Source organism: Anser cygnoides, chromosome 9 (genome assembly GCF_040182565.1).
Source record: "Anser cygnoides isolate HZ-2024a breed goose chromosome 9, Taihu_goose_T2T_genome, whole genome shotgun sequence".
NCBI lineage: Eukaryota > Metazoa > Chordata > Aves > Anseriformes > Anatidae > Anser > Anser cygnoides.
In genome coordinates this window covers 25029612-25055792 of record NC_089881.1, presented here as the reverse complement: position 1 = coordinate 25055792, position 26181 = coordinate 25029612, and the positions used below count along the sequence as shown (strand labels likewise).

At 44.2% G+C, this 26181-nt stretch overlaps 1 protein-coding gene across 1 annotated transcript in view; it reads left to right on the top strand.

Annotated features, from left to right (window-relative positions):
- Positions 1 to 26181, top strand: part of SCHIP1 (schwannomin interacting protein 1) — a 138363-nt gene that overhangs the window by 33478 nt on the left and 78704 nt on the right. The window contains exons 2-4 of the mRNA XM_067002732.1: positions 9209 to 9273; positions 10150 to 10230; positions 12069 to 12216. Of these exons, the coding sequence (XP_066858833.1) occupies positions 9209 to 9273; positions 10150 to 10230; positions 12069 to 12216 (294 nt within the window). The remainder of the gene's footprint in view (positions 1 to 9208; positions 9274 to 10149; positions 10231 to 12068; positions 12217 to 26181) is intronic.

Below are 26181 nucleotides of genomic sequence, written 5' to 3'. Positions count from 1 at the left end.
CACCCAGAGCAAAATGTATGGCATACAGCAAGCTGGATACAGGAGAGGAGAAAAGCAATCTCTGCTAAATCGAACTGATCAGTTTGGTGGCTTTTAGCTCAACTCTAAAATGCCGTCAGTGCTGGGATGCAAGAAGGACCACGGGGTTCATGTTAGCCCAGGCAGCCCTTTCGCTAATCTTCTTCCCGATTTAATTGACCTGTGCATCTCTCTTAGCATAATTGTGCCCATCCTTAAAATGAATATGATGCAGATTTACTTCTTGAGAGTGCTGAGAAAGCTTTAAGGAACTTGCGGTTAGATCTGCTCGGAAAAATGTGAATGTTTGTCAGTGCCTGTCTGCTGGGAGGTAAGGTCTGGGGGATGTTGGTTGGGCTGATGCGGGTGCTGTCCTGCTGGAGGGATTTGCCTTCGGAGGACTTCTTTCCTGTTGAAGTTGTAATGATCTTTATGGCTGAGCAGTTGCTGGTTATTAAATATAAACCACTTTCTACTTGTATTAGAAAATAGTATATTATATGATCAAGAGATGCTGGGAATGGACAGGAAGGTAGCGCAGGGGTGGAGGCTGACAGAACTTGTGTCTGCTGCCTCTAGTGAGCACAGCTCAGCTGGCAAATTAATACGTGCATTGCTGCCTTCTTAGCACGTTTGCAGAGTTATAAGCATCAGAATGAGCGAGTAGTTTCATTATTATCAGCGTGGAAAAGCTATTTCTCATGTTGAAGACAAACAGGAGAGCGTGTGGTGGAAATTACAATATACGTAGAGATTAAGACCCTCATCAAAACTGCTCGGTCTGTAGTTCATCACAGGGGAGGAAATAATGTTTCTGTGGGTGTGCAGGGTCCTCCGTGAACCTGAAATCTGTAGCTCCAGCTGCTCTTCTCTGGGTCCTCAACAAGAGGCTTCGAGTGGCCCCCTCCTGACCAGGGATGTGTGTCCCCATGTGCGCCACGTCGCAGGGCAAAGCTTCCTGGCACCAAACCCCATACATGAAACCCCATAGACGTGTCCTACAAGCACAGGTGGTGGCTGTGAGGGTGGTGGTGTGGGGGCCATTGGTAGGTGCTGCCACAGCGCGGTGTCACAGATACTGGTGCACCCTTTCCTAAAAGCATCGCCTTCGGTTATGGACCAAATACATCATTCTTGGCCTAAATGAGACTTTCCGAGATGTGAGAAGTGTAAGAAGGCATTTCTGTAATAGACATGTGGTTTTTTGCACAGCAACCTCCTGATTCCTAAACTAGTTCATCCGTCTTCTCTTTTGTGCAAATTAGTAGACAGAACCACATGCTGAAAAGCTGAAAATTGGATTAATATCTTTCTTTTCAGTTTTAAAACAGTCATCTGTTGTTGTCATTAGAAGTAATAGGCTCACGAGCTATAAAAAGAGCTGCTTACTTTTTCTGGGGGAAACGAAACCTCCGCTGGGAGTTCGGGAGATGGATCTGTCATGTCAGATTTTCCCCCTGCCTTCCCCTTCCTGGCATGCTCAAATCCACGCCGGCCTGGTTGCAATCTCATCACGTGTCTCTCAAAATTAAGCTGGACCAGCCGTAACTTGCGATGAAAACCTTCGTGGGTTACGGGGTGCTGGATGGTGGGGGTTTCTTCCAGGGGGTTGGCTGCAGATTTGTGTTCTTCGTTTGTAAAGGAACTCGCTTTGAAAAATCACTTCCCTGCAGCACACCAGTTGCTGTCTCGACCAGCTCCAGCTCCGTGGAGGCTGTCACGGTAGTAAAGGTAAAGAATAGTGGGCAAAGTATACGCAGGTTATTTGCTTAAGCATAGCTGCAGCTGATGAGGCTTTGCACTGCCACGTTAGGTCTCCTAAAATGGGATTAAAATCCTGGAAGGGGTTATAGCATCTCCTCCTTGCATGAATGAACGATGCGGTGCATGCTGCCGCTGGCAGGGCAGCTGCCGTGTCTGAGTCCAAAGCTTTTCTGGCCTTCAGCGAGAAATCAGCTTTCTTGCCATGCGCTTGAATCCCAGTGTGTATATTTGTGTGCACATGTATAAAATATATATACGTACCTATATTTTTGGCTTGACGCGTGGCCTCTCAGATGCCTTCCTTGCAGGGTCTCCTGTAGCACTCGCGTTGTTCCCGACGTTTCCCTCGCTGTTTAGCCTGGCTGCAGTTTCAGAAGCGCTGCAGCTGCAGAAAAGCCAGGATGTCAAGAGGCTTCCTTCTCGTTAGGTGGTTCTGCCTGCAAAAGTTAAAAGCTTGTGTATTTTGAGGCAGAAGTGGTGCCGTTGAAAGCCTTGACCACAGTGACTGCATCAGAAAGAAGAGGCTTTTTAAAAAGAATCTAACCTGGCTTCTTAATGGTGTTCATCCCCGTGCAAGGTTTCCAGAGCTGCTGCAACTACGAAATAATGCTCCGTAGCCATGATTCAATAGATTACTCTTCCTGAGGGCAGATCTGAAGGAAGAAAAAAAAATAAAAAAAAAATACAACAATTTATTGATATCACAGAAAGTGGAGAAGAGTTCCACGGGTCATCCTGTGAGTGCTCCTGTCCCCTGGGAGATATCACCAGCTTCGCCGCGTTTCCGTTCTGGCCTTTCACCATCGGAGGAATTAATTTATCAGCTGACCTGGGCATCCTTGCATAGCCAGGATCGTAGCAAAAGGATTAGGCACCAGCGTAGTTCAAATGTCTGAAGGCCAGGACTTTCAGCAGTTTGTTCTCTGTGCTCGGTCTACATTTAGTTGATGCAGTTTCCTTTCAAGCCCTATCTTGATTAGATGACGGTGAGGAGAGAGCATCGTGATTTACAAGATAGGGAAGAGAAACAATTAGGTAGTGTGTCCATGGGGTATAAAAAGGAGGAAGGGGGTTTACATAAAGAAAATTAAAATATCACCAATTCATGTATTGTGTGATGGAAATGTCCTGTGGAATATGAGGCAATCGCATCCCATGGGAACTCTAAACAGCAACGAGTAAAACTGACAAACGATGCAGTGTGGAGTTTACTAGAGCAGCAAGGTTACTGTTCTGCCGAAGATAAACCCAACTCATTGGGTTTTCAGAGAAAGGACCGAGGGACATACCCACAACCCAGCGTTGGTTTCCAGCCTCTGAAGCCCCAGACAGCCCCAGCACTGCTGCCTGGGTTAGCAATTTGAATCCTGCAAAAAGCAGTCCGGGAATAATCAGAAATGCTGGGGAATTTTGGTTGTGATTGTTTTTTTTTTCTCTGTGGGACAGTCTTACAGGAATTCCTAATTGAAATGATCCCAGACTTGCACCCCTAGCTCCACCCTGAAGCCCTGTGGGTAACCTCAGAAGCCAGTCTGGGAGCAGTTCAGATCAGCATGGTGCCTGCAGGGACAAGGAGTCCCTGAGGCAGAAGGTTTCTCAGTACTGGCGTTGTAGGCAATGCTCCACTGCTGGATGTGTGGGGACATCATATATTTGGAAATGACCAAAACCGATGGTGCAGCAGATTTCTAAACACACAAAATGCAGCAACATCTGTAGCGGAGGGACTTTGGTCCCCTGCGCTGAGGATGGGACGTGGATGGGAAATGCAGGCGGTGTTTGATGGGAGAGTGATAGGAGAGCCTGAATTGCTTGCTATTAATTAGTGGTTAATAACCACGGTCCATTTTAGCTAATCAAGTTCAGAGCACCGATGTACAAGCAAACAATAAGAGCTGCTCCTTCCGTGAAGGTGTCCTGACCCAAATGGGCAAGATTCACCCAGAAAGAGTGGGGGCCCCGAGGTGCCACCGGAGTCAGGGGCAGGCGAGGGTGCAGGATCCGACCTGGTCGCCCACGCTGCGGCTCTCTGTACCAGCTAGCCCACTTCAGCAAGGCTAATTCATAGTTTGTTTCTAAATCTGAATGCGCAACTTGTTTAAGTAGGTTTAGGTAACTCTGTTAATGGCATGATTTTTTTAATGTGGTCTGGTAAATTGCTCTGACAGCTGTGGATCGCAGGGCCCCTGTAGCTATGTTAATCTCGTGCAGTTAATGTACTTTTCTTGCATATTCATAGCTAAAATGTTCAAGGTCCCTATTAGGTTGCCTGGTAGGGTTTCCCCCTCCCACCCCCGATATACAAAAGCCACTATCATCTGATGTGTCTTTTGTTCTGAGATATGGAGCTGTTGCCACCATCTGACATTTAATTACTGGCTTTACCAGATGCTCAGCGTACTCAGGGCATCGCATTAGCTTTTATGCTCCAGCCCCTAGATGGGATGCAGAAGGCTCCCCGCATCCCTGAAACGTGGGCATTAATGCAGATCTCTGGTGTCTGCCCGAACAGGGGCTCCTTGTGCCTCTGCTGTAGCCCCACTCTGGCACGCGGGTGCCACCAGAGATGCTGCTCCGGGGACAAGCACCCCGATGTGTACAGAGAGGTGGCAGCAGCTTTAGGGGGCTGCTCATGAAATCCAGCACGTTTCCCATGGGAGCAGCCCCTCCACGCCAGCCCAGAGGAAAGTTGAGTAAAAGCCTTCACCACAAAGGGTCCTGATCTTCCTATCCTCTTTAGACTTGTATCACGCTTAGAGGCTTAATTGAGATGCTGTTTTACAGACCCTGTCAGACTGAAACGTGGACGCTGCATCATTTAAAACAGGGGCCATTGTCTTCCATGGGAAAAGTGAGCAAAGCATATTTCTAGATTTTTTCTGGGGTGTTAGAGAAGCAGCTGAGGCTGCTGCTTCTGTGCTGGGATGCGAATGGCAAAGGGATCGGAGCTGGTGCCGAGCGCAGCTTTGGTGACGTCGTATGGAGATTCTGCACTAAGGAACCAAATAATATGTGGCGGTTTTTTTTGGCTATTAGCTCAAGTCTAACCCAGCTTCTGTCCTCCCAGCCTGAGCATGGGGAGCAGCACAGATGAGCAGCACGTCTGCGTTTCATGGAGAGAAAGGAGCAGAGGGCCAGGGACACTCCTGGGATGCGGGAGCAGGTGGGGCGGCTGCCTCGGCTCCCAGCTCCCCGGGCTGGGGCGAGGGGCAGCAGCAGAGGGGATTTCTTTGTTCTGTACCCGCCTCTGATGACCACGGGAGAGGTAAATGGCAGGAGGCGACGGTATTTAAGGCTATAAATTGGCTTCCTGATAGGTGAGGGGAAGAGGCACCAGGTGGCCTTGCTCGGGGGACAGATGCTGCCCAGCTTCTGGTGCTGGCGGCCACCGGCGTTCAGCTCTCTCCTACCAGCCGTGTTGTGCTGGGAGAGCAACCACCAGTGGGTGAGTGCTGTGGGGAAGTCGCAGACGTGCTTTAAAATGCTGTGGAGTGTTGGGATGGGGTGCCGAGCTCGCTGGCAGGAGCAGCTGAGAGCACTGGTGCTCCTCACTGGTATTTGTGAATTAAGGTCTCTGCGTAGCGAGGTAGGCTGGTGACACGTTCTCCTTCGTGGTCGTGGTTGGGCTGAGCCTGGTGGGCAAGGGGAGGAGGAAAATGTGTCTGAATAACCTCAGTCTAAAATAACCATTGGACAAAATTTCAATTAAAATTTGGAAGCACATCAGCGAAATAGAGAGCTACCCAAAGCTGACATGTTTGAATAATTGCTGTACTTGCTCTTAATTATAAAATGGAAAAACAAACCTTTCCTGCTGCTATTTTTGGGCTGTGGTTCTACTAAAATGGGAGCTTTCTGCTCCAATCTCCATCTCTCTGACCTCTCGGGAAGCACCGTGGTACTTTGGCTCGGCAGCGATGGACAGACCTCTTAGGCAGAGATGCTCAAACAATAGCACGCGTGTCCAAAAAGGATTTTGAAAATTAATTTTTAATATGTGGCCTCTGCCCTGATTTCTCTGCGCTAGTATAAACCCACGAGTATAAATAGCTCCGCTGATCTGAACGGATATTTTGGGGGCACAGCAACAACAAAGCCTCGTTGCCTGCTGTTCGAGGTAAATATGTATCCAGGCGTGATTTAATGTCTGCACATTTCTTTCCTTTGACTTTACACCAGTAACGGCTTTTTTTGAAGCATGCTTCTCCAAAAGGAATTTAGGGACTGGTGCCTTTCGATTGTTTGAATATTTATTTCCCAAAGGAACCCGTGGCCTAGAAACATCCAGGAAACGCGTTCCTTCCTCAGTGGCCCTGCGCACAAGTCACCGCTCTTTGCCTCGGCCGAGCAGGAAAGGGGAGCCCCGAGCACGGCGGAGGCAGGATTTGCAAACTCAGCACCGGGGGGGCCTCCCCACCTGGGAGGTGTCGGTGCAATGCGGCGCGTGTTGTCCGTGGGCTCCTGGGCTTTACGGCTTCAGCACCTCCCAAACCCACTTTTGTGCTCCTCAGCATCTGGTCCGGCCCCAAGCACCCCTCATCCGCTGTCTCCACGGCTGGTCAAAAACGTGAGACGGCTTCACCGTGTGAGGCTCGACAAGGAGCAAAGTCTGTGGCGGAGCTGTTTTGCTCTACCCGTAACCTCTGGCAGCAAAGCCCAGGCAGGTTTTTGTAGCATGAGGACAGTGCTGGGGCAGCTCGGTGTGGCTCAGGACGGCTCCTCTGTGCTGGGTCCTCCCTGGTGCGAGGCTGCAGATGGAGCGCCGTGGGCTCCTCTGCCCGGTAGGGTTATGGGCTTCCCCGTCGCAATGTCATTGCGAGAGCCTGGGTTCCTAAAAGTGCACATCTACAGGCTGAAAAATAATCAATGCATAAACAGAAATACACATTAAAGGCTAGAGGAGCCATTTTAGTTTGCTTTCTAAACCAGTCTTGCACTTTGGGCTTTCACTGCTTTCTCTTCCTGAGGTGCCCACGTCTGTCTGCAGCTCCCCGAGCGCCGCTGACGTCCGCATCCAACTGGAGTAGGAAAACGAAAGCCGCAGTAAATTTTACAGTATGTTTACATTATAACAAGGTTTATAGAGGCACGGTAATTCGTGGTGTGTTCCAACAGAAGTATGGATCTCTTCCAGTTCAATTTTCCGAAGTCCGAGCTTGCAGCTGGGTCGCTCCTGGCGAAACGTGTGCGGCGCCGACCCGGGGCTGCGAGCCCCCAGCAGCAGCCGCAGGCGCCGGGTGCCACGGCGGGCCCCAGGGCACGGCGTTGGCCACGCTTTGTGCGGACTGGCTTCGTAAACCTGGCTGCGAGGAGCAATAATCAATACTTCGTGTTTAATGACGCAAAACTGAAATTAGTATGGATTTTATGTCTCCTTCTCTTCCCAATTATGCAAACGCTGCCGTGCCTCTTTTGTCGCTGCCTTATGCTACGGCTTTTATACAGACTGTCTGGTGATGTTTAATTGAAAGACTGAATAGTCAAAAATGTCACAACCAATTTTAGTTTTTACTTTTTTTGTTCAGTCTTCACCCTTAGGTTAATAGAAAATGATGTCAAACACAAGAAATGATTTATGTAAGTCGTGCAGGTTTCGTCACCCAGGGCTATATATAAAGTCAATTGCAAATTGTTTTCACATTCTAAATTACCTTCCATGGCTCTGGGATACACTGAAAAAATGACCAGTGGAATAATAAGGGAGAGTAAAAGGTTATCTTCTGAACTGAACTCTGCTTCAAAGAAAATAATTTTGAAAGTTGCTTATTCTTAATATGTCAGGAGATGAAGTTCCTCAGAGCAGGCAAAAAATAAAAATATATTAAAAAAGGAAGGCAAAAATAAGAAGAAATTTCACGTCTGGATCATTTCCGATGGTGGATTATCGGGAAGCAGCCAGGCCCCCCTGAACCACGCGTGGTGCTTTATCAGCTTCGGCGTGTCAACAGGACGGCACTGCAATTAGAGGCCCAGAGGGCCAAAGACTGGGGCAAAGACGGAGGAGAAATCCAACTTGTCAGCTTGACAAATCTAGGTTATGCATAAAACATATTTTGCAGTAATAGCCCGTCCAAGGCTGTGAGGGAATGAAAGTTGCATTAGGAGTAAATCAGCTACCAACTGTGATCTCGTTTCATGTCGAATGGCGCAGAACCTTGTACAAGATTAAAAAGCACCAGGTAAAATTTCTCTGTTTCACAAAATCAGCTGTATTTGAGAAAGCAAGCAGTAGTGCTGGCTGATCTGCTGGGCCCCTGGAGACAGCAATGGTCTCATTGGAAGCAAAAATGCTGGATTCATCCCTGGGTCCGATGAGCTATACGAGGTGAAAATACCCTCATTTTTTCCTTTTGTGGTCTCAGCCTTCCTAAGAATCCCACTTCTGCCTGCAAGCTGTCGGTCTCCTGGCATCATTTTAACACAGCTAAAAAGCGACAGTGCTGCCCCTTGGAAATTCTTGAGCAAGATATTTCTTTTATGTATTACGATCAGGGCAGAGAGATGCACCTTTAGGAGTAAATTGGGTGGGAATGGGGCAGGCAGCCACCTCCACCGGTGGCTTTGGGAGCGAGCCAAGCCAACGCTGCAGGAAACGGCTCTGCCACGTGGCCTGGCATTCCCCGTCCTGCTGTGAGCCACCTTGGTGGCCCACAGGTGTGTTTTGGTAACAGGAAAACAATTTAATATGGAATACAGCCTGCTTTTAGAATTCTGTGTTTGTGCCAGCTTTCTTTTAAAAAAAATCTTATTTATTTTTATTACATTTCATCAGTAATTATTTGCAGCATTTTTCAGTTTTAGGTCAGTTACAGATCTCCCCCATCCCTCAACTCCTATCCCTTCTGAACAGCAAAGCCAGGCACAACTTAGTTTTTAAGCCCTATCTCTGTGCTGAAATTCACGGGGGGCTTTGTCCCGGCCCCATAGCATGGACGCAGGGAACCCCAGCTCCGCAGTTCAGTCGGTGGCATCTCTCCTGTTGAAACAGGATCTGATGCAAATAGCCTGGTAAAGGTATCAGGCTGTAAATCTCAGCCGGTGACACTCTTAATTATGCAATTGGATACAGTTTGATTGCAGAACAAAGAGAAGCGCCTGTCAGTACGGCTGGTGCTCGCTTGCCTCGTACCAAGACCATCTCCTCCCAGATCAAAGCAGCCACACACCTAACGCATGGAAGAACACTTTCCTCTTTCGCCCTGCCTATTGTCTTTGTAGGTCTGATATTTTCTTTCACAGTTACGTGCTGGATATGCTGATAAATGCCTCGGTCTCTGCGTAGCTGGTTTGGATGTGCGGCTTGGGACTCGCACCCTGCAGACGTTACCCGAGGGAACGCAGCGGTGGGAGCTTGAGGGAAAATCTCTGGTGTCAGCCAAGGGCACCCCGCAAGCACACTGAAACCTTTTTTTTTCTCTTCTTGCAGGAAGAACTCAAAAGGCTCCAGAACACCCTGGAACAGGTCAACGATGGCAAATACTTGCTTCAAAGGTAACTCTGTGATTTCCGCGATATCTCGCTTGTGTTAAAGTGAAATGGCTTCTATAAGGCAACACGTCCTCTCTGAGGCCTTTTTGTTGTAATTATTTCTCACTAGGTAATATACTGAATATTCAAGATTTCGCATCTATTCCATAAACGATTCTTATTTTTAGTTACAGGAGGATAATTTCTGAAAACTGCTGCTGACTGATGTAATTAAGTGTCCAGTAAAGTCCCAAAAAAAACTCCACAGGTTGGGGTCTAATCTTACAAATTTCCATGCAAAGGCCTTTCATTCATGTTTCCAGTCCCATCCTAAGCAGCGTCCCAAGGTGTTTGATTTTTATCTTCTAGCATTTTAAAATTGCTTTCTCAAAGCAATCAGTTTGCAGCGCCGATTCCTTGGTCATCATTTATTACAAAGAATTTTTTCTTCATATTCTTGTATGGCTTTTGCTGATGTAATTCATTTGCTACCAGCATTACCATTGTTACCTTCCATTTTACTCTCCAGCTTTTCGAATGTAGCCCCAGGGATACAAGTTAATTTAGCAAGAATATCTACTATATTTGCCAGTGTTTTTATTTGCAGCAGCTTCTTTGCTGGGTGTGCCTGTCTCTGGAGCTGGCATCTGGAGGGTTTAGTGCAGAAATCTGCAAGGATTCAGGGAGGCTTCAATCTGAAAAGTGGGTCCAAATTCCTACTTTTTGTTAACAGCCAAGCGGGGCTGGACACGGGGACCCAGATGCCTTTCCCCAAAGACAGCAACACTTTAAAATAAGCAGCTCTTGTATGGGCCTGTCAAATTTTCTGAATTAATTCACAGTGATTGCAAAAGTGTCATGCTGAGATGCATTAAACCCATTTTCGTTTCTTTTTCATAGCCATCAGCTTGCCATGGATGAAGAAAATAATATTGAAAAGTACCACGTCAACTTACAGCCCTTGGAATCAAAAGTGAAAATGTAAGTACCCAAGAATGGGGTTTCTGCATTTAAATGCAGCCGGGTTTGTCAGATTCCTGAACCTCGGAACCCAGATTGTGTCCATCCCAGATTTCTGTGTAACTCTAAGTATAAAAAAGCCTCAATTCAGGAAGGTAGTTAAGCTCTTGGCTGGAAGGCGAAGCAGCAGCTAGCACTCAGCCACGGTGCACACCTGACGCTAAGAAACTCCTCCAGCTTCCCAAACGCCATCATTTTATCCTTTGTAAAACATTTCCCATGTGTTTGATAGTTTACCACGGGGTCAGTTATTCTAAAAGGCTTGTCTGTGCTGTGTCAGGACACGCGGAATACCAGGGATATAAATTAGCACGTACCCAGGTATCCATCAGAGCTCTCTGCTTCTGCTGCTGGTCTTCCCAGCAGAAAGCTGGAAACAAGGCTTCACTTGCCTCAAAAATGTGAATGCCTTTATGCTGAAGCCCTAAACAATTCAGTAGCAAAATTCTGAGACGACAGGCCCGGGTGTAGTGCTGCACAGAGCCGTATGCCTTGCTGCAGCGCATGCTGAAGTTCGCTTCCAGTTGAAAACTGCAGCTAACTCGCTGTAAAGGTGGTTAAAATATTAATGCCGTGTTAAAATATTTAAAGGACAAGAAGTTTCGAATTAAAATCCAGCCAGTGTCTTTTAGTCATGCAAATTTAAGGCTGATGAAAGAACAAATTTTCAGAGAGCTTTTGAGAGGGGTAAAAAAAAAAAATATTACTCATTTAAAATGGAAAGTGTGTGTAAATACATAAATACTACTTGATTATATTTTGCAGTGGAGCACGGAGCTGAGACAATGCAAAGTATAAATGCTTGAGGTGTGAAGGTGTGATTTTTATAAAAAGCAAAGTGTATTTACTGCAATACAGTTTGGCTGGGTGCTGAGCGTGCCGAGGCCATTGGGAGCACGTGGGGCTGGTGCCCACATTTATATTAAATATTTTCATATTTATTTTGAATACAATCTCAACCGCTTAAGCATCCTACGAGGAGCTTTTTCAGCCCTGTTATGCTGCAGCAGCACAGCTGAGTCTGGGGTCAGAATTTAGCTCTGCGTTCCTGCCACTGCTGTTACAGGCACGGATTTGCTGGGCAGCACCTGCACCAGGAGGGTGTTGGAAATCAGGAGGAATTTCTTAGGAAGAGCGGTCAGGCACTGGGACGGGTTGCCCAGGGAGGCGGTGGAGTCACTGTCCCCGGGGGTGTTCAAGGAAAGGTTGGACGGGGTGCTTAGGGACGTGGTTTAGTGGGTGACATTGGTGTTAAGGGGACGGTTGGACCAGATGATCCTGGAGGTCTTTTCCAACCCTAACGACTCTGCCTCTGTGATTCCGTGATCCCGCACTGCCACCTGCCGAGCCCGGCCCTGGCTCCCCGCTGGCGGCAGGTTTGGGGTCCCCAGCTACAGCAGGAGGGAGCTGGTTGCGAAGGATGCTGCAGTTCCAGCCGGGTCTATGTTGCGGTACTGAAAGCTGGCGTGAATAAAAGATTTTGAAGGCTGTTCACTCTTCTAAGCAGATTGTTGCCTTTTTCTGTGCAAAGTGTAAGAGAATTGCTGAGCTAAGCATAGGCTCAGATTTAAGTCACTTCTGTGAGTTTAAGGCTTCGAAATAAAGAATTGCTTCCACTTAACAAGTATCTCTAAGTAGTGGCTAAGAAAAGGTAGCCGTGTGTCATAATTTCCCAAACAGGAAAACAAAGTGCGCAAAAGTAAAACCGCCAAAAACCACCTCTTTCATTGAGAATGTGTATTTTAAATCCTTCTCGCTGCTGCGTTCTCCCTAACGCTGTGCTTTGGTGTTCGCCCCAGCATCCAGCGAGCATGGCGTGAATACCTGCAGCGCCAGGACCTGCACCACGAGCAGCTGGACAAGCGCAGCCCCTCGCCGCCCTCGCTGTCCTCGGACAAGATGAGCAGGTCCATCAGCATGAACACCTTTTCCGACAGCAGCACACCGGTGAGTGCCGCGTCTGGGCGCGTCTTCCTATTGCCTCCTTTTTCCTGGGTTCCTGGACTTCGGATAAATGAAAGCTGAATTGTTGGCTAAGCATTAAGGAGGGACTTATACGGCAATAGTAGTGTCTCAAATGAACATGCAAGTAATGTGCCTCGTTCATGTACGGCAAAATGTGTGACCATGCCTTGGGCTTGTGTAACTGGAAGACAGATCTCAGCAATATGTAGCAAACTGTGGTGTTTTTCCAGCAAATCAACATGGTTTCTGGTATTGTTTTGTTTCACTAAAAGAGATGTAGAGAAGTTGGTCTAGGGGTTAAAAATTAAACTCGTTTTTGGAAGAAATACAACACCTTGCATACCGGGTGGCAACTGGCTGCAGGCTGTAGTTCTCCTATTACAGTGACTCTAAACTGGAAATCCAAATATAAAGCCAATTTTTGAAAATATTACGTGGCTTTGTGACTGTCCCAGGAGGGGGATTTTTAAGTCAATAAATCAACAGAGAGATATAGACTCTATAAACGTTGCTTTCAGCTTTGAGACAGAACACATCAGTTTTGAGGAAGCTGTGGACCAGAGTGCAGAAAATAATTCAATAGCTTCCAAAAAACACAGGAGATAAAATTTGCCATGGTGTGTGCTAGACAAATAAATAAAAGAAGATCGATGGCACCATTTGACTGGGCCACGCAGGATGGATGTGAGCGGGTGCTTCGGGTCCTTGCTACAAGTGCGTGATGGTCAGCTACGTGAAGCTTTGTTGGCAGTCACGGGGCAGTGCTTGGTGGCTTCCAAATTCACTAGAAGTCTAGAAATCATTGCTAGCGGGGTTCTCAGAGCAGCTGAAGCCTCTGCACAAGGAGGCGGTCATTGTTAGTTTAACTCTGCCTTCAATTTCAGAGTCAGCCAGTTTAAAACTGAAGCTAGGTGGACTGTTTCCAGCTGCCATTGTTTTTGTGACGCCTCGGTTAGGTGGGCTGCACTGGATTTGAAAACATTTACTGAAATATTACCGAGCATCGTTTTATTTTTATATGCCTCGTGTTCATAGCTGGAGGCGGGGATGATAAACTGTGTCTCAATATTGGGCTATGCGCTGATGTCTCTTGTATTAAACGAGCCGAGCTGCCGTAATGAGAGAAATAGATGTGGGTCTCGTTTTTATCCGCCTCTGGAGCGGCTCGGCCACCACAAGAGGTCCCTCAAACCCAGCGCAAGAGACTCCTGGAAGCTCTCAGGGCTTCTCCATCAGCAGCCGTCTTTGGAAAACCGTTTCCGATGCTTTGAGGTCTTTCGGGAAAATGAGTACATCTGGGAGTTGCATATTGGTGTGGAAAATGCAGCCGGAACGCTGGCGTTGCCGCTTAGTTGGCACTAAGGCAGCTAATCGCCTCCCTTCTGCATCGCACTCGTTTAATGCAAAGGAAGACGGCAATATTGTTTTACCCTTTTCTAGCGCCGAGTGCCAATAACCTTTGAAAAATCAGGGACCATTGCTGAAGGCCAAGAAAACCCAGTCCATTTAGTGTGTCCTTGACAGGTTTCGGGCAGGGCGGGCATAAGGCCAGAACAAAGCAGGGACAACTAACCTTGAGCTGCTGAAATGTGGATGGGAGAGTAATTGATTGTCTTAGACAAATAAAAAGGCTTGGGCTGAATTAAATGCACCATTTGGAGTGTGAGCTAAGTTTTTTGCTGTAGCATGAGGTAAATTGAGGATGGAGAAAGAAACTTCTGAGCAGAAAAACCACTGCTGGAGCAGTCTGTAATTCTGCACTCTCTTGAAGTTTCATGTTTAGAAAATCCAAGCTGGCAGCAGGTGAGCAGAGTAAGGAAATTACCAATCCATTTGCCAAGTCCTCAACTTGGCCTACATTCCAGAACAAGGACTTTGAGAAATGGGGCAAACTCATTACAACTCCATTTCTTTCGCATAAGCAGTGTTGCTGGTGCGCTAAGAAATATACTTATGGTTAGCTTTTTGTGTAAAAGTACACTGTGCTGAGCAGTATGGAGTCTCCCAAACAAATATTGGGAGGAGGGAGAAAGTCAAAATGAAATCTAGACCCTCTGGGGAGGTTTTCCTTCTCTTTTCCAAAAAGGCAGAAAGCAACTATGCCAAAACTAACATCCCAAAATATGTTAGCAATAAGCAGTTATACAGATGGGAGAGGGAAATTTATGAAGTATTTTGAGAAACCACTGTCACAACAGAGCCACTTAATTCAGCTGAAATCTAATCCTGGTTTTCAATTTCCTTTCTCAGTACAAGCCTCCCAGTGCTTTGCTTTGCTGGGTCCCCAGCTGTATCTTCAATGGCAAAAAAGGTAGTCAGCTACTTGAATAACGAAAGACAGAAAGGATCTCATGTCCATAAAATAAAAAATTGTTATCCTACGAGCTAACAAATGCAAATTACTGCAGCAGGATGTGTATTGAAACTGTGCACACCAAACATCTGTTTGTACCGGAACGTGGGACCAGCAGTTGTGGCAAGGTAGAATTTGCAACGCTGGCCTGAGCCTTGGCAGATGTAGTGCGGGCACGCTGGGCATTGCTAATATGCTGACACTAATTCATTTGTAATCATTAAAACTCTGTGATATTCCACAACTTCCATGTTAGCGGTTTTCATACGATGGAGATAGCTGGCAAGTGGGCTTTGTCTCTTGCCACTGTGAGTTGCCAGCCATGTAATCAATCCATTATATATGGACTGATTCACCGATCTCTAATGTATGTGGCTTTGAAAAGCTGTAGCTTAGCCCTGCTGGCTGTGGTTACCACAGTTCAGCCCAGGAAGACAACCTAATTTTGTGTTTCTAGGACTCAGTAGCTTGATAAATCATTAATTATGATATCATTGAATTGACGTGCTTGAACTTGTTTTGGTTCAGCTAGCTGACTCCACAATTGCAATAAACGTATTTACAGATGAAATAGTTTAAGAGACAGAAAGATTAGTACTACTTTTCTGGGATGCAGTGACTGAGAGAGCAAAATGAATGATTACTATTCTGAAAAATTACTTTGGGAGCATATATATATACGTCATATTTTTAGCTTAAGTACACTAGATTTGATCTGATAATTTGTCACTAAAATATTTTTTCTTTGAGACTCATACCCAATCTACACGTATGTCTGTTAAAACTTAACATGCATTCATCTGCCGTCATTCAGGGACGTAATGCAAGGCATAATAAAATGGCACAATGAAAGGCACTAACAATCCCCTATCAGGTATGTAGAAAAAAAAAAGAATAAAATGGTGATCAAACCCACAACCAGGTAAAATGATTTTAACCCAAAAGTATCAATACTTACACATGGCTAAGAGTGGGCAGGAAATAGTGAACTTAAATATCGAAGGCATAGAAAATTTTCTACTCTTTGGTCATACAAGGTACCATAAACCACTGAAGGGCAAATGAATGCCTTCTGTGTCATTGCTTATAACTGCCACTACAACATTTTTATATCCATTGTAGAGTTTATGAAGTCTAGAATTTCACTTTTTAGTATTTTGGAGATAAACTTAAGAGGATAAAGATCTGTAAGCATTCACTGCGTGATTTCATCTCATGTTTCAAATAAATTAATTCTCTTTTTAAATGTCAGGCCAAATTACCTAAGTGTCTGCTAACCTGCTCTTATGTGGATTTGACTCCACTGATTTCACCCATAATTTATACCAGTTATATATTAGTAAAGTCCTACCTGATACAAGAACAGATCTCCCTCCTTTTTTTCTTTTTTTTCTTTCCATTTGGCTTGCTCCTTTGTCGTAAACTACATTGGCCAGCCACAGCAGGACTATCGCAAAGGCTGTCACTGTCTTAAAACACGTTCATGTGCTCAGTGAAAGCACTGTTAGCTCCCTAGCCTCCTGCCAGAATGCTTACTAACCTCTTACTACAAGAACCTTTCAGGTAGATCAAATTATCAGGTAATGGGTCATGCTTTCTGCGTACAAATGGATAAATCATTCTTGACACTGGGGGAAAAAAGTGATGAGGCCAACTCAGAGTGTTTGTGCCATAGTACACAGTGTTCCCTTGGGCCTGCCTCCCAGTAGAGAACAGATATAATGGGCAGAATGACAGAGAAAGGACATAGCTTGAGTGGTGAGAAGGGAAACACTTTTCCTGTTAGGCTACTGCTTTGTAGGCCACAAAGAAGGGATTTGCCAACAATGTGTATGTAGTACACAGTACAGGCAGTTTTCTTACTGTTGGAAAAGACCTGTTGTCAATCACTTGTTAGATTATTGTATCAGGAGTACAAAAGAAGTAACTGGACAATCTTCAGTTGCTTCTGTTTCCCTTTTGCATTTTATTTTTAATAAGATAAATAGAAGTAACAAAAATAATAGATTTGAAAATAATGTTCTTTATTTCTTATTACTGTGTAGAAAGGAAGCAAAACTTACCTTCCTGTGTGGTGTGTGGCTACATTTCTGCTTTTTTCCCCACAAAAATAAACTGTATCTATAGTTACTAAGAAAAAATGATGATGCCAGATATGTCCTCATGAGCATGTGGTTGTGGTTATGATCTGTCTTTGTGATATCATCCTTGTGTCTCTTCAAACGCTTCGGTCTCAAAGACATAGTCTATGAAAGCCACAGAAAACCTGATAGTCCTCAACAGACAAACGAAAGCTGGTGTGAGACATACCTGCATCCAGGTATGAAACTCTTAGAGAGTTTCTGTGGGATGAAGATTTTTTTCTTAATTTTTTGCTCAGCACCACGGACAGCGGCCCCGGGCCCTTCTTCCGTCCCCACACTCACCTTCCCATACCAGGTTCCTTCTGACGTTCCTGAGGATGGAAATTATTGACTCTGTAGAATGGTCATTTCTTACTGGAGCACGGTGCTTGGGTAGGCTGCTGTCTACTATTAAATCCTCTTCTTAGAGGTATAAGCACGTTTCACGTGCTTTTCCAAATGTGACCATATGATTATTTTTCTAGGCTTTCTCCACTGGTTGAAGTCACAGATAGTAATTTCCAAGGTTTTTCTCCCTCCCTCCAAGCTGGAGTAGCTGCAAATTCAACATAAAACAAATCCACATTAAGCATGAGATTCTGACTTGGTCTCCCAAAATGTCTCAACAATAAAAATAATATTATTGTCTTGGCAATGAAAGTAATGTTTAAGTCCATTGCCGTGTCCAGTACCTAATATTCATCCTCTAATGTTCAGGACAAGAGGCAATGAGCACAAACTGTAGCACAGGAGATTGTGTCTGAACGTAAGGTAATACTTTTATACTGGGAGGGAGACTGAGCACTGGTACAGGCTGCCCAGAGACATTCTGGAGTTTCTCTTCTTTGAGATATTCAAAAGCCATCTGACATGGTCCTGGGCTACCTGCTCCACGTAGCCCTGCTTGAGCATGGGGTGGGACCAGGTGACCTCCAGAGGTGCCTTCCAACCTCAGCCATTCTTTGAGTCTGTAAGATAATGGGAATGAAAGAGTCGGACTTGGAGCATAATATTGAATCAAAGGTAATAAAATGTTTGCAACTGATTGTATTCATAATTAGGTCTCTTATCTGGCTGAATTTCTTATCTTGTAGCCTTGGGAATTTGAGCTGTAATAAAAAAACATTTCCACTTAGTAAGAATTCGCAGATAATGTATTAAGCTTACTATTGGAGGAGGAAAGGATCATCTGTAAAATAAAAAGACACAGGTGTTTGATTTCTGTGTAAAAGTTTGTTAATATTATTTTAATACTGGTGCACGTGCAGATTTGCTAGGTTCTACCACTTATCTTGTGCGTACGTCATTTTCTATACTACAGACTTGGAATAGTAAACTTTTTGTGCAGATTTACTAGTAAAATCCATAACTACTTACTGTGGGCAGAATTTAAGTTACTATTTTTCATTAAAACGTAAAATTTACAATGCGCAAGTACTCGCGGTGTGTGGGCGGGTATCTCTCCAGAAATTCAGCAGTTCAGAACATTTTCTTCATAACTTCCAAACTTCTGTAGATGGAACAAAGAAAAAAAAAAAACAGCTAGACTGTTACCACATGCTGATCACTGAAAATTATTTAACTCTTTAATAGCAGTTACCTTCCCTTTTAGCTATTTTATCAGCCTATTATTTTAGCTATTTTATCATGCTATATTTAAACCCTGAGTCTCACTTGGATTAAATATATTCCCTTGTTTTAGTACTGGTTACCTCTGGTGATCTGGGACTGCAGAGTAGCCTGAGAGTCCAGAAATATGACGTTTTCTAGAAGAAAAAAAAAAGTCTTGCACAATGCCATGTGTTTTCAAATTTAATTTGCTCTATTAGAAGTTGTCGCCCTTGTGGCTTAGGAAAAAAGTGTCCTGAACAATTTATAACATCATATATTTATAAATCATGTCACCTTTAGCTAAAGTGATCTTGGCTTTGTATACTGCAATGCAGTGCTATTTAGAAGCAAGAAAAAGGTCTAGAGTAAAATGTAGCCTCCACTCACAGCAGCCTTAAAACTCCTCTTGACTTAATGTGGCCAGAGTCCAGCCCCCAGGGCCTGTGTCTGGAAGATGGATGTTGGGATCTTTTTACATTAAAATTGCATATATATTTAAACCAAAACCCTTCTGGAATTTAACATACAAGATTGAAAAGGTCCTTTCAGTTCATGAATTCATGCTTTTTTTCTCACGCTGACGGAAAATCATACATCATCCTGCCTGACATAATTTTAAACAAGACATTTTCAAAAGAAAGCTGCCTTCGATCAAAATACTGCTTTTGAGATTTAAAAGAAAGGACTTGCAATAGTGGTATTTCCACCCTGAACTTTCTGATGGGGTTTGGACCCTCTGGCCTGTAGACAGATCGTCTCATTGTTCCCATTTATAGCGTGGGTTGCTTGAATGTTCATTTTGCTCATTTTGGAGGCTAAAAATATTTCTGTGTGTTGCGGCCATGAGACTTTCATGTGTCCTGCTTTATCCTGTCTGAAAGGAACTTGCAACACGCTGTAGTTAAAACAGAGGTATAAAAAGGGGAAGTGGCAAACCCAGATGCCACCGTGTGCTTGCTTGCACAAAAGCCTTAACAGACGCTACGCAAACTGAAGGGTCCTCTCACCTCTATCGCTGACTCCCCTAGTTGTCCCGCAAAGCTGTGGCTGTGCTATCCCGCTCCTTAGTGTCTTCCTGAACTTTAATTACTGCTCTGACATAGGACTCACACCCTGACACGACGACACAAACCATGGAGCTTTGTAGTTCTTACTAGATAGAGCAGTGCAGGCCCCTGAGCTTAGAGTCCCTTGGATGCTTTGAAGCTCTGCTCTAATAACTGACTGAAGATGGTGCAACAAGAAAAAGGCCAGGTTAATCAAATCTGGTCTTTGGGGCTTTCCTCCACATTTACAAAAAAGTAACTGCTTTTTCTTAGCCACACCTCACTCCTCCACCTCCCATTTTTCCTCCCTTTCTGTTACTCCCTACCTCACTCTGATTTCTGCAGCCGTGCAGTAATCCCCCGCTACATCCTCCCCCTGTGTGAAACTGAATGTTTTCTGTCTTTATTTGACTATAGCATAGGTACTAAATAGTCCTCTCACCACACCTCCTCCCTCTTGATTGAAATGGTGACCCTCAACTGACGCTTTCCCCCTAATTGTTTTTCTTGTGGAGTCTTTTCTGTTCTGTTCCTTCCATCTGCTTAAGCAATTCTTACCGATCCTGCCCTTGTATCCTGCTCAAAAATGAACAGGAGGGTACACTCTAATGCATTAATAAATACATTGACAAAATTAGAGTTCCACATTTGTAACCAAAAATCATTCTGAATTTCCTCGTCTAACTGAAGTCAGTGACTTTCCCCAGGCGTGTGCTGAAACTGGTTACAGAGGCACATTTTACACGTGTAGAAGTGATGAGAAGACAGCAGAGGTGAAAGGGAATATCAAGTTATTTAAGCGAGTGCAATCATAACAAGTAATGCCTTGTGTTTACAAAGATAGGCATAAAAGGAAGGGGAGCATTACTATGGAGAGCAGTGTCTCGTGCCTATAAGGCTGGCGTTGTGAATCTGAGAGCAGCAAGAGGGCAAAGGAGCTGTCTTTGATAAACATTTACAAAGTGATTTCTGTAGAACGTAAGAATGCAAATCTTTGCTGTTGAATAGCATAGATGGAAATGTAATTAAAGATCAGGAAGACAAATCCAGCACCGAAAAGAAAAAGGTTTAATTAGAAATCAAATATTTGATGATTTTGTGAGAAACATTAGTGCTGGTGTGGGCTATAAGATAACGTTTGAAATGAAGTGAACATGGAAACAAATGTTATTTTCAATCCCTTTAATTTGCTTCAGATAATTTTAGCCCTGAATGTGTAAGAGAGTCTATGTGATGCTTCTGGCCTAATATGGCATTTATCTTTTGAACAGGCATTTTATGGAGAAATAGTTCCTGCCACGTGTTGGTTTATATACGTGTACACACAGAGTCATTCCAGATTGTTATATGTACATCTAACGCTCTTACAAGTAATTTCCCCTGGGGCTTTTTAATGCTCTGATACAAAGGGACCATCTCAATCTGTTTCTGCTGGTGGTAGCAGAATGCCAATAGATTTCTTTTTCTTTGTGTGTGTATATTGAATGTTGACTATTGATGTGGTTAATCAATTTGATACATTTCAGTTTAGTAGCAGCAAAATCAATTCAAAAATGATCTCAGTTGATGACAAAATGTCTAACAAGACATTTCTGTACTACGCTTCTGCAGGAATATTCAGCAGGGGCGTGCTGCTTGAGAGAATTAAAACCTGTCCCAGTGTACTGGCTGGCTTTGGTGTGACATCTAACAACAGGTTTACCGTGTTTGGTATTGATGCGTTTTAAAAATAGCAAGTTTATTTGAGAACTTGGCACTTTAGAAAGTAAGGCTGAATGCTTCATGTATGTTTTCTACGCCAAAGAATTAGAGAAAAATGCTAACTACGGTATCTGACTTATCCCCACTTATAATCCACTTTCTGAGAGCTGAGTACTCTGGTGTTCAGTGGCAGTTTGGGAGCCAGGCAAGGATGAGGAGGGAATACAACAGAACACGCTAATCCCAGTTCCGGGGATGTGCTGGGGCAGAAGAGGCCCTGCCAAACCCCAGCCAGAGTGCCCTGGCCCTTCCCACACCTTGCGGCACAGGAGGGAGACCAGCCAGACCAATTCCCACAGACAAAAATTTATGTAACAGGCAACGCAGTTTGATTAGCAGGACCAGAAGGAATTAAATATATAAAACACATGTAATACAAACTTGTTAATATGTAGGGAGAAGCCTGTTGGAATAGACAGAGCCAGATCCAAATTAAATCAGTGGCTGTATCAACACTGAAATGTGGCAGCATCACTTTAATGGTGTCTGTTACAAAGGAAGAGCGTACCTTTCCAAGTGCATTCAGCTTATAACCTCCCAAAGTAGAGAGTAGTTATTTCTGCTCATAAAATAAATTTTATATGAAATATACCGGGAAGGTGTATTTTTACCTGAGTAAATACCACCAATGTTAGCTGTTTCTATCACTGTCACAAAATTAAGCAACCATATAGCAAACACTGTCCTGATCTTCAGGAGATTCTAAATCTATCTCAGTAACTGCATTTTTCGAGCCAGCTTTACTGCTTATGCATACGAAATAACTTCTTAGGGTCAGCTAAAGTTCATTAGTACGACGTATATGACATTTTGGGAGGAAGAATGTGCTGAATGTTTCTGCCAAAAGAACATACTTAAGGAAAAAGCCCTTATTTTCTTAGGTAATTTCTCTGCAAGCAGTGAATTATTTCCCACTGGAAGAAAAGCCATTGTAACGTTAGCAGGGACAAACCCAGCGCAGCGGAGAAGTGCCTCATTGCCGGTGATTCATTTCCCATCTGCTCCGCACACTGCAGAGGTAAACCCAGGCCAGAAGGGCGCTGATTTTGGGGAGATGTGGCAGCTCTGCCAACTGCCGAGCAGCTCAGCGTGCCTCCAGCGTCACGGCCCGACCGTGGCTCTGCTACATCCACGAGTGCACAGAGAGCAGCGGAGGTGATCGGCCGGCCCCAGCACAGCCTAACCGAGCACAGATCGACTTTGTATGAACAGCGTTTTAGGAGCTCTCGGTACTTTTGAAAAGGTCTTAATTTTAACATTAAGATGATGCATAAACTTTCCATGCAGGAATTATCCAGTCTTAGTCACAACTTGAATTCGTTAAGTGTAAATTGCTATTTGGTTGGTTGACCTCTTAATGTTATCTATCCATTTTTCCTTTGGTCAAATTCCAAGAACAAATTACTTTATAAAATCAGCTTGATCCAGACTGTCTGTCAGTTTTTCTATTAAAAGTGATCATACATTATTTCTCTGTGCCACTAATGTGCAGCAGAGAATCGTTTCAAAAATGAGTTCTTGCACAACTGGGTGCCAATAGTAATAGGTTTGCGAGCAGGGCCTTTCCTGAGGTAATAACTTTTTACTTAAATGGATTAAGATACAATTTTCTGATGTATTTGGTCATTGTTTTGTTTGAGAAGTGATATTGTGGATATAGGATATGAAATTATCACCTAATTTCCCTGGTTCGCTAACACTTGTTATGGATACTCTCTCAGAGATGACCTGGGTTTAAATAGCATATATTTTGGCTCCATCACCTCCACCCTATGCATACAGCCACTACACCACGTAGCTCCCCAGCGTGGAAAGCAGCAGCACATGGGGGTAATGGGGGCACAGGGGGCCGTGACATTTTGTTGGCGGTGGCCAGGCTACCTAAAACCATACTCAGGCTGATGGCACAAACTCTTGGCTTCCTGCACAAGGAAGGAAACGTCAGGGGTGTCTTCTGATATTTTAGATTTCATTCTGCCCTTTTGGAGTGGTTTTATCCTTTTTAACATCTTACCCTTTCACTTGGATCCCTTCCTGCGCATTGCTCTTTGCAGAGGCCTGTGTTGCCTGCTGGGTTAGCCGTGCCAGCTCTCGGCCCACCTGCCTGTGAGACAGCTCTTACGTAGGGCAGGCCTGGATCTCTCTAATTGTCCCTTGCTGGGGACATTTAATTAAACAGCATTCCTCCTGTTGGACCAGGGCACTTGCAGGGGCAGCAAAACTGAGCAGTTAACATCGGGAGATACACGGGTACAAGGTATACAAAGAGCCATAGCTAAACCCTAGAATATTGCTGTATATATTATATTTGACATTTTACTGCTCTGTCTAATAATGCATTCCTCACATCTTGTGCAGCAGTCATGTTACTTCATTATTTCAAAATTTAGAAGCTTTTGTTTTTCAAACTAAGACCCATGTTTCCAGTTCCTCATTATGGTGCTGGTTTAATTGCATTATTCCTCTCATTGTGAGATTGAATATGGCCATTCAGCTCGAAAAATGCTGCTAGAATAATGTAAATGGTCGAGCTTTGGTCTTTCCAAGGTATTTAAAATTCTATTGCTGTTCCCATAAGCCACAGACAGTGGGTTATTTTTCATGGACAGACAGTACATCCTTCTCTTGGGGCTTTTACAGACAGACTGTATAAAATGATAACGCAATGAATGGGGCACCTGCCATATTCTATCAGCTGCCTAAATCAGATGTTTCAGACAGAAATTCAATACAGTAGAATATGTTTCAAATAGATTTTCAGGTATAAGGTATAACAAGGAATTTCAGGAGTGTTCTTGATACATTTGCACCAAGATAGCTCTAAAGACATTTATGTTGCTTCAATAAAGATGTAGTTAAGATGCTTTCAAACCATCTTCAAAATAATAGAATGACTTTGGTACTCTGAGGAGCTAAGAAGAATATCATATTATTATATTTTACTATGATAGTGTCCAGAAGTCTTGGATATTGTGCTGCCTGTTGGATAAAATATTACCATTTTAGTGAGGAGTAAAAGGAGCATATTGTTCTAAAGAGCACTTTGGGGATGGAAAGGAAATGAAGGTTTTGCATGCAGGAATAAAACCCTTCCTTGTAATTTTATTTTTAAGTAAAATAAGCGCAATGGTGAACTATAAGTAGATCAACATGTGGTAATACTTTACATGCTAACTGCATGGTATATTTCTACAATGCAGAGCTGTTTATCCTGGCTTGTAAAAACCTGCTGCCCACGTTCCTGGTAATTCAGCAGCCCAGAGTGCTCATTATTTACATTGTCTCCTGTGTTTGATTTCCCAACTTGGAGTGAAAATCCACAGACTGAATCTTGAAGCCAAATTTCAGAAACAGTCTTCCCTACCTGTAAGGAAATTGAAGTGTAATATGGATATGCTGTGGAGAAATCAGAGGTTTGCCTCTGGAACTATATTTGGCATCATGCAGAGTGGTGCAAATGATGACCATGACTTCTCTACCAAAGACAGGCAAAATGCTGCAGACAGCATCACTGGAAATCCTGGTGTGGCTTCTTGCCCTCTTGGTGCCCATTGTGTTGTTTCTCTTCCTGATGGTATGATATTTTCTATACTTTGTTCTGAGATCATTTTAAGTTTTGAGTAAGTACTTCATGAGGCTGAGTTACCTTGGTTGTCAGGTGACTGTGGATGTCTATCGGTCCTTCCCCATTTCATAGCATTCTTGAATTTGACAAAAAACACCACCACCACCAAACAGACCTTCACTGAGACATAAATCTTCTCTAAGACAGCATGGTAGGAACCAGTGAGGCTCAGAAAAGCTTAGATTTTGCACATACAAACCACTCACAGTTTGTGTTTTCCTTTTCCATCCAATATGTTTAATCCAAATATACTTAGTTGCTAATTATATCTGCAGTGACTTCTTCATTCTCTTCTAATGAAGCAGATCCTTTCATGATCCTTAACCATAATGAGAGGAAACTTGGCAACTGGTACTTTGAGCACTGCTTGTGACCTTTCCGTCAGGAGAAACTCTTGCTCCCTCCTGGAGAAAGCTTTTGAGGGCACAAATCACCTGCAAATGCAAGCTTGAATCATCATGTTACTAGACATCCCCAAACCCAACTTGAAGCAGTAAAAATATCCCAAAGTTTCTTAACTGACTTCCCAGAAGGAGGATTAATGATCCAGAAAATTAAGAATATTCACATTTTGTCAATGAAGAGATACTTTAATTTTAAATGTTCATACTTCATTTCCCTCACAGCCTTCAGCATAAGCGCAGAGCTTTGTTCCTGAGTACTGTCTGTGGTATCGCTGTCCTTTCAGCCGTCCTTGTCTTTGGGAGCGTGTTTCTGCATGGCCCGTGCCACGGGCCTGGCTCTCACTTGGACAGAAAGGCATTATTTCATGTGTTAGGAGGCACACACAGCAGAAGAGTTGGGTTTCTGTGTAGTCATGCCAAAGAAATTGGAGGCTGTTACTGCTTCCCTCTCACTGCAAAAAAAAATATATATATAAATAAAAAAAAAAGCCAGCCCCACTGGCCTTCAATGCGTGCATTTTCTAGCATCACTGAAGGGCATTGTTTGGGCCTTCCACAGCATCACTGTCTTTTCTCTTAAGCATTTGCTGTACAGTGGAACTCTTGGGCGATCAAATAGTTGACGCCAGCAACGTGAAATGTGCCGGGAATCGGTGGGATCTCTTTCTGGATGCTTGAGCTCCACTGCACGTCGCGTGTTATCGCATCAGCACGAGCAGAGTGCGGTACTGAGAGAGGCAGGTTGGCAGGGAGCGCTCGCTCAGGACATGCCAGAATTCACCACGTCTGGGCAGGCTTGTTTCAGCCTGGGTGTCTTGGTTTGTTCTCAACCGTGGCTCTTCAAAGAGGGATTTATGTTTTTTTTTTTTTTTTTACCATTACCATTTTGTGCAAGGCTAGACTCAATAGGTGGTGGGGTTAAAAGTAATTTTTGTCATAATCTCATGTTTTTCTCCTGTTTTCCCCCTTGATTAGGACTAAAAAGGAACTTGAGTGTAAGTCTGATACCGCATCTGTTGTTTTA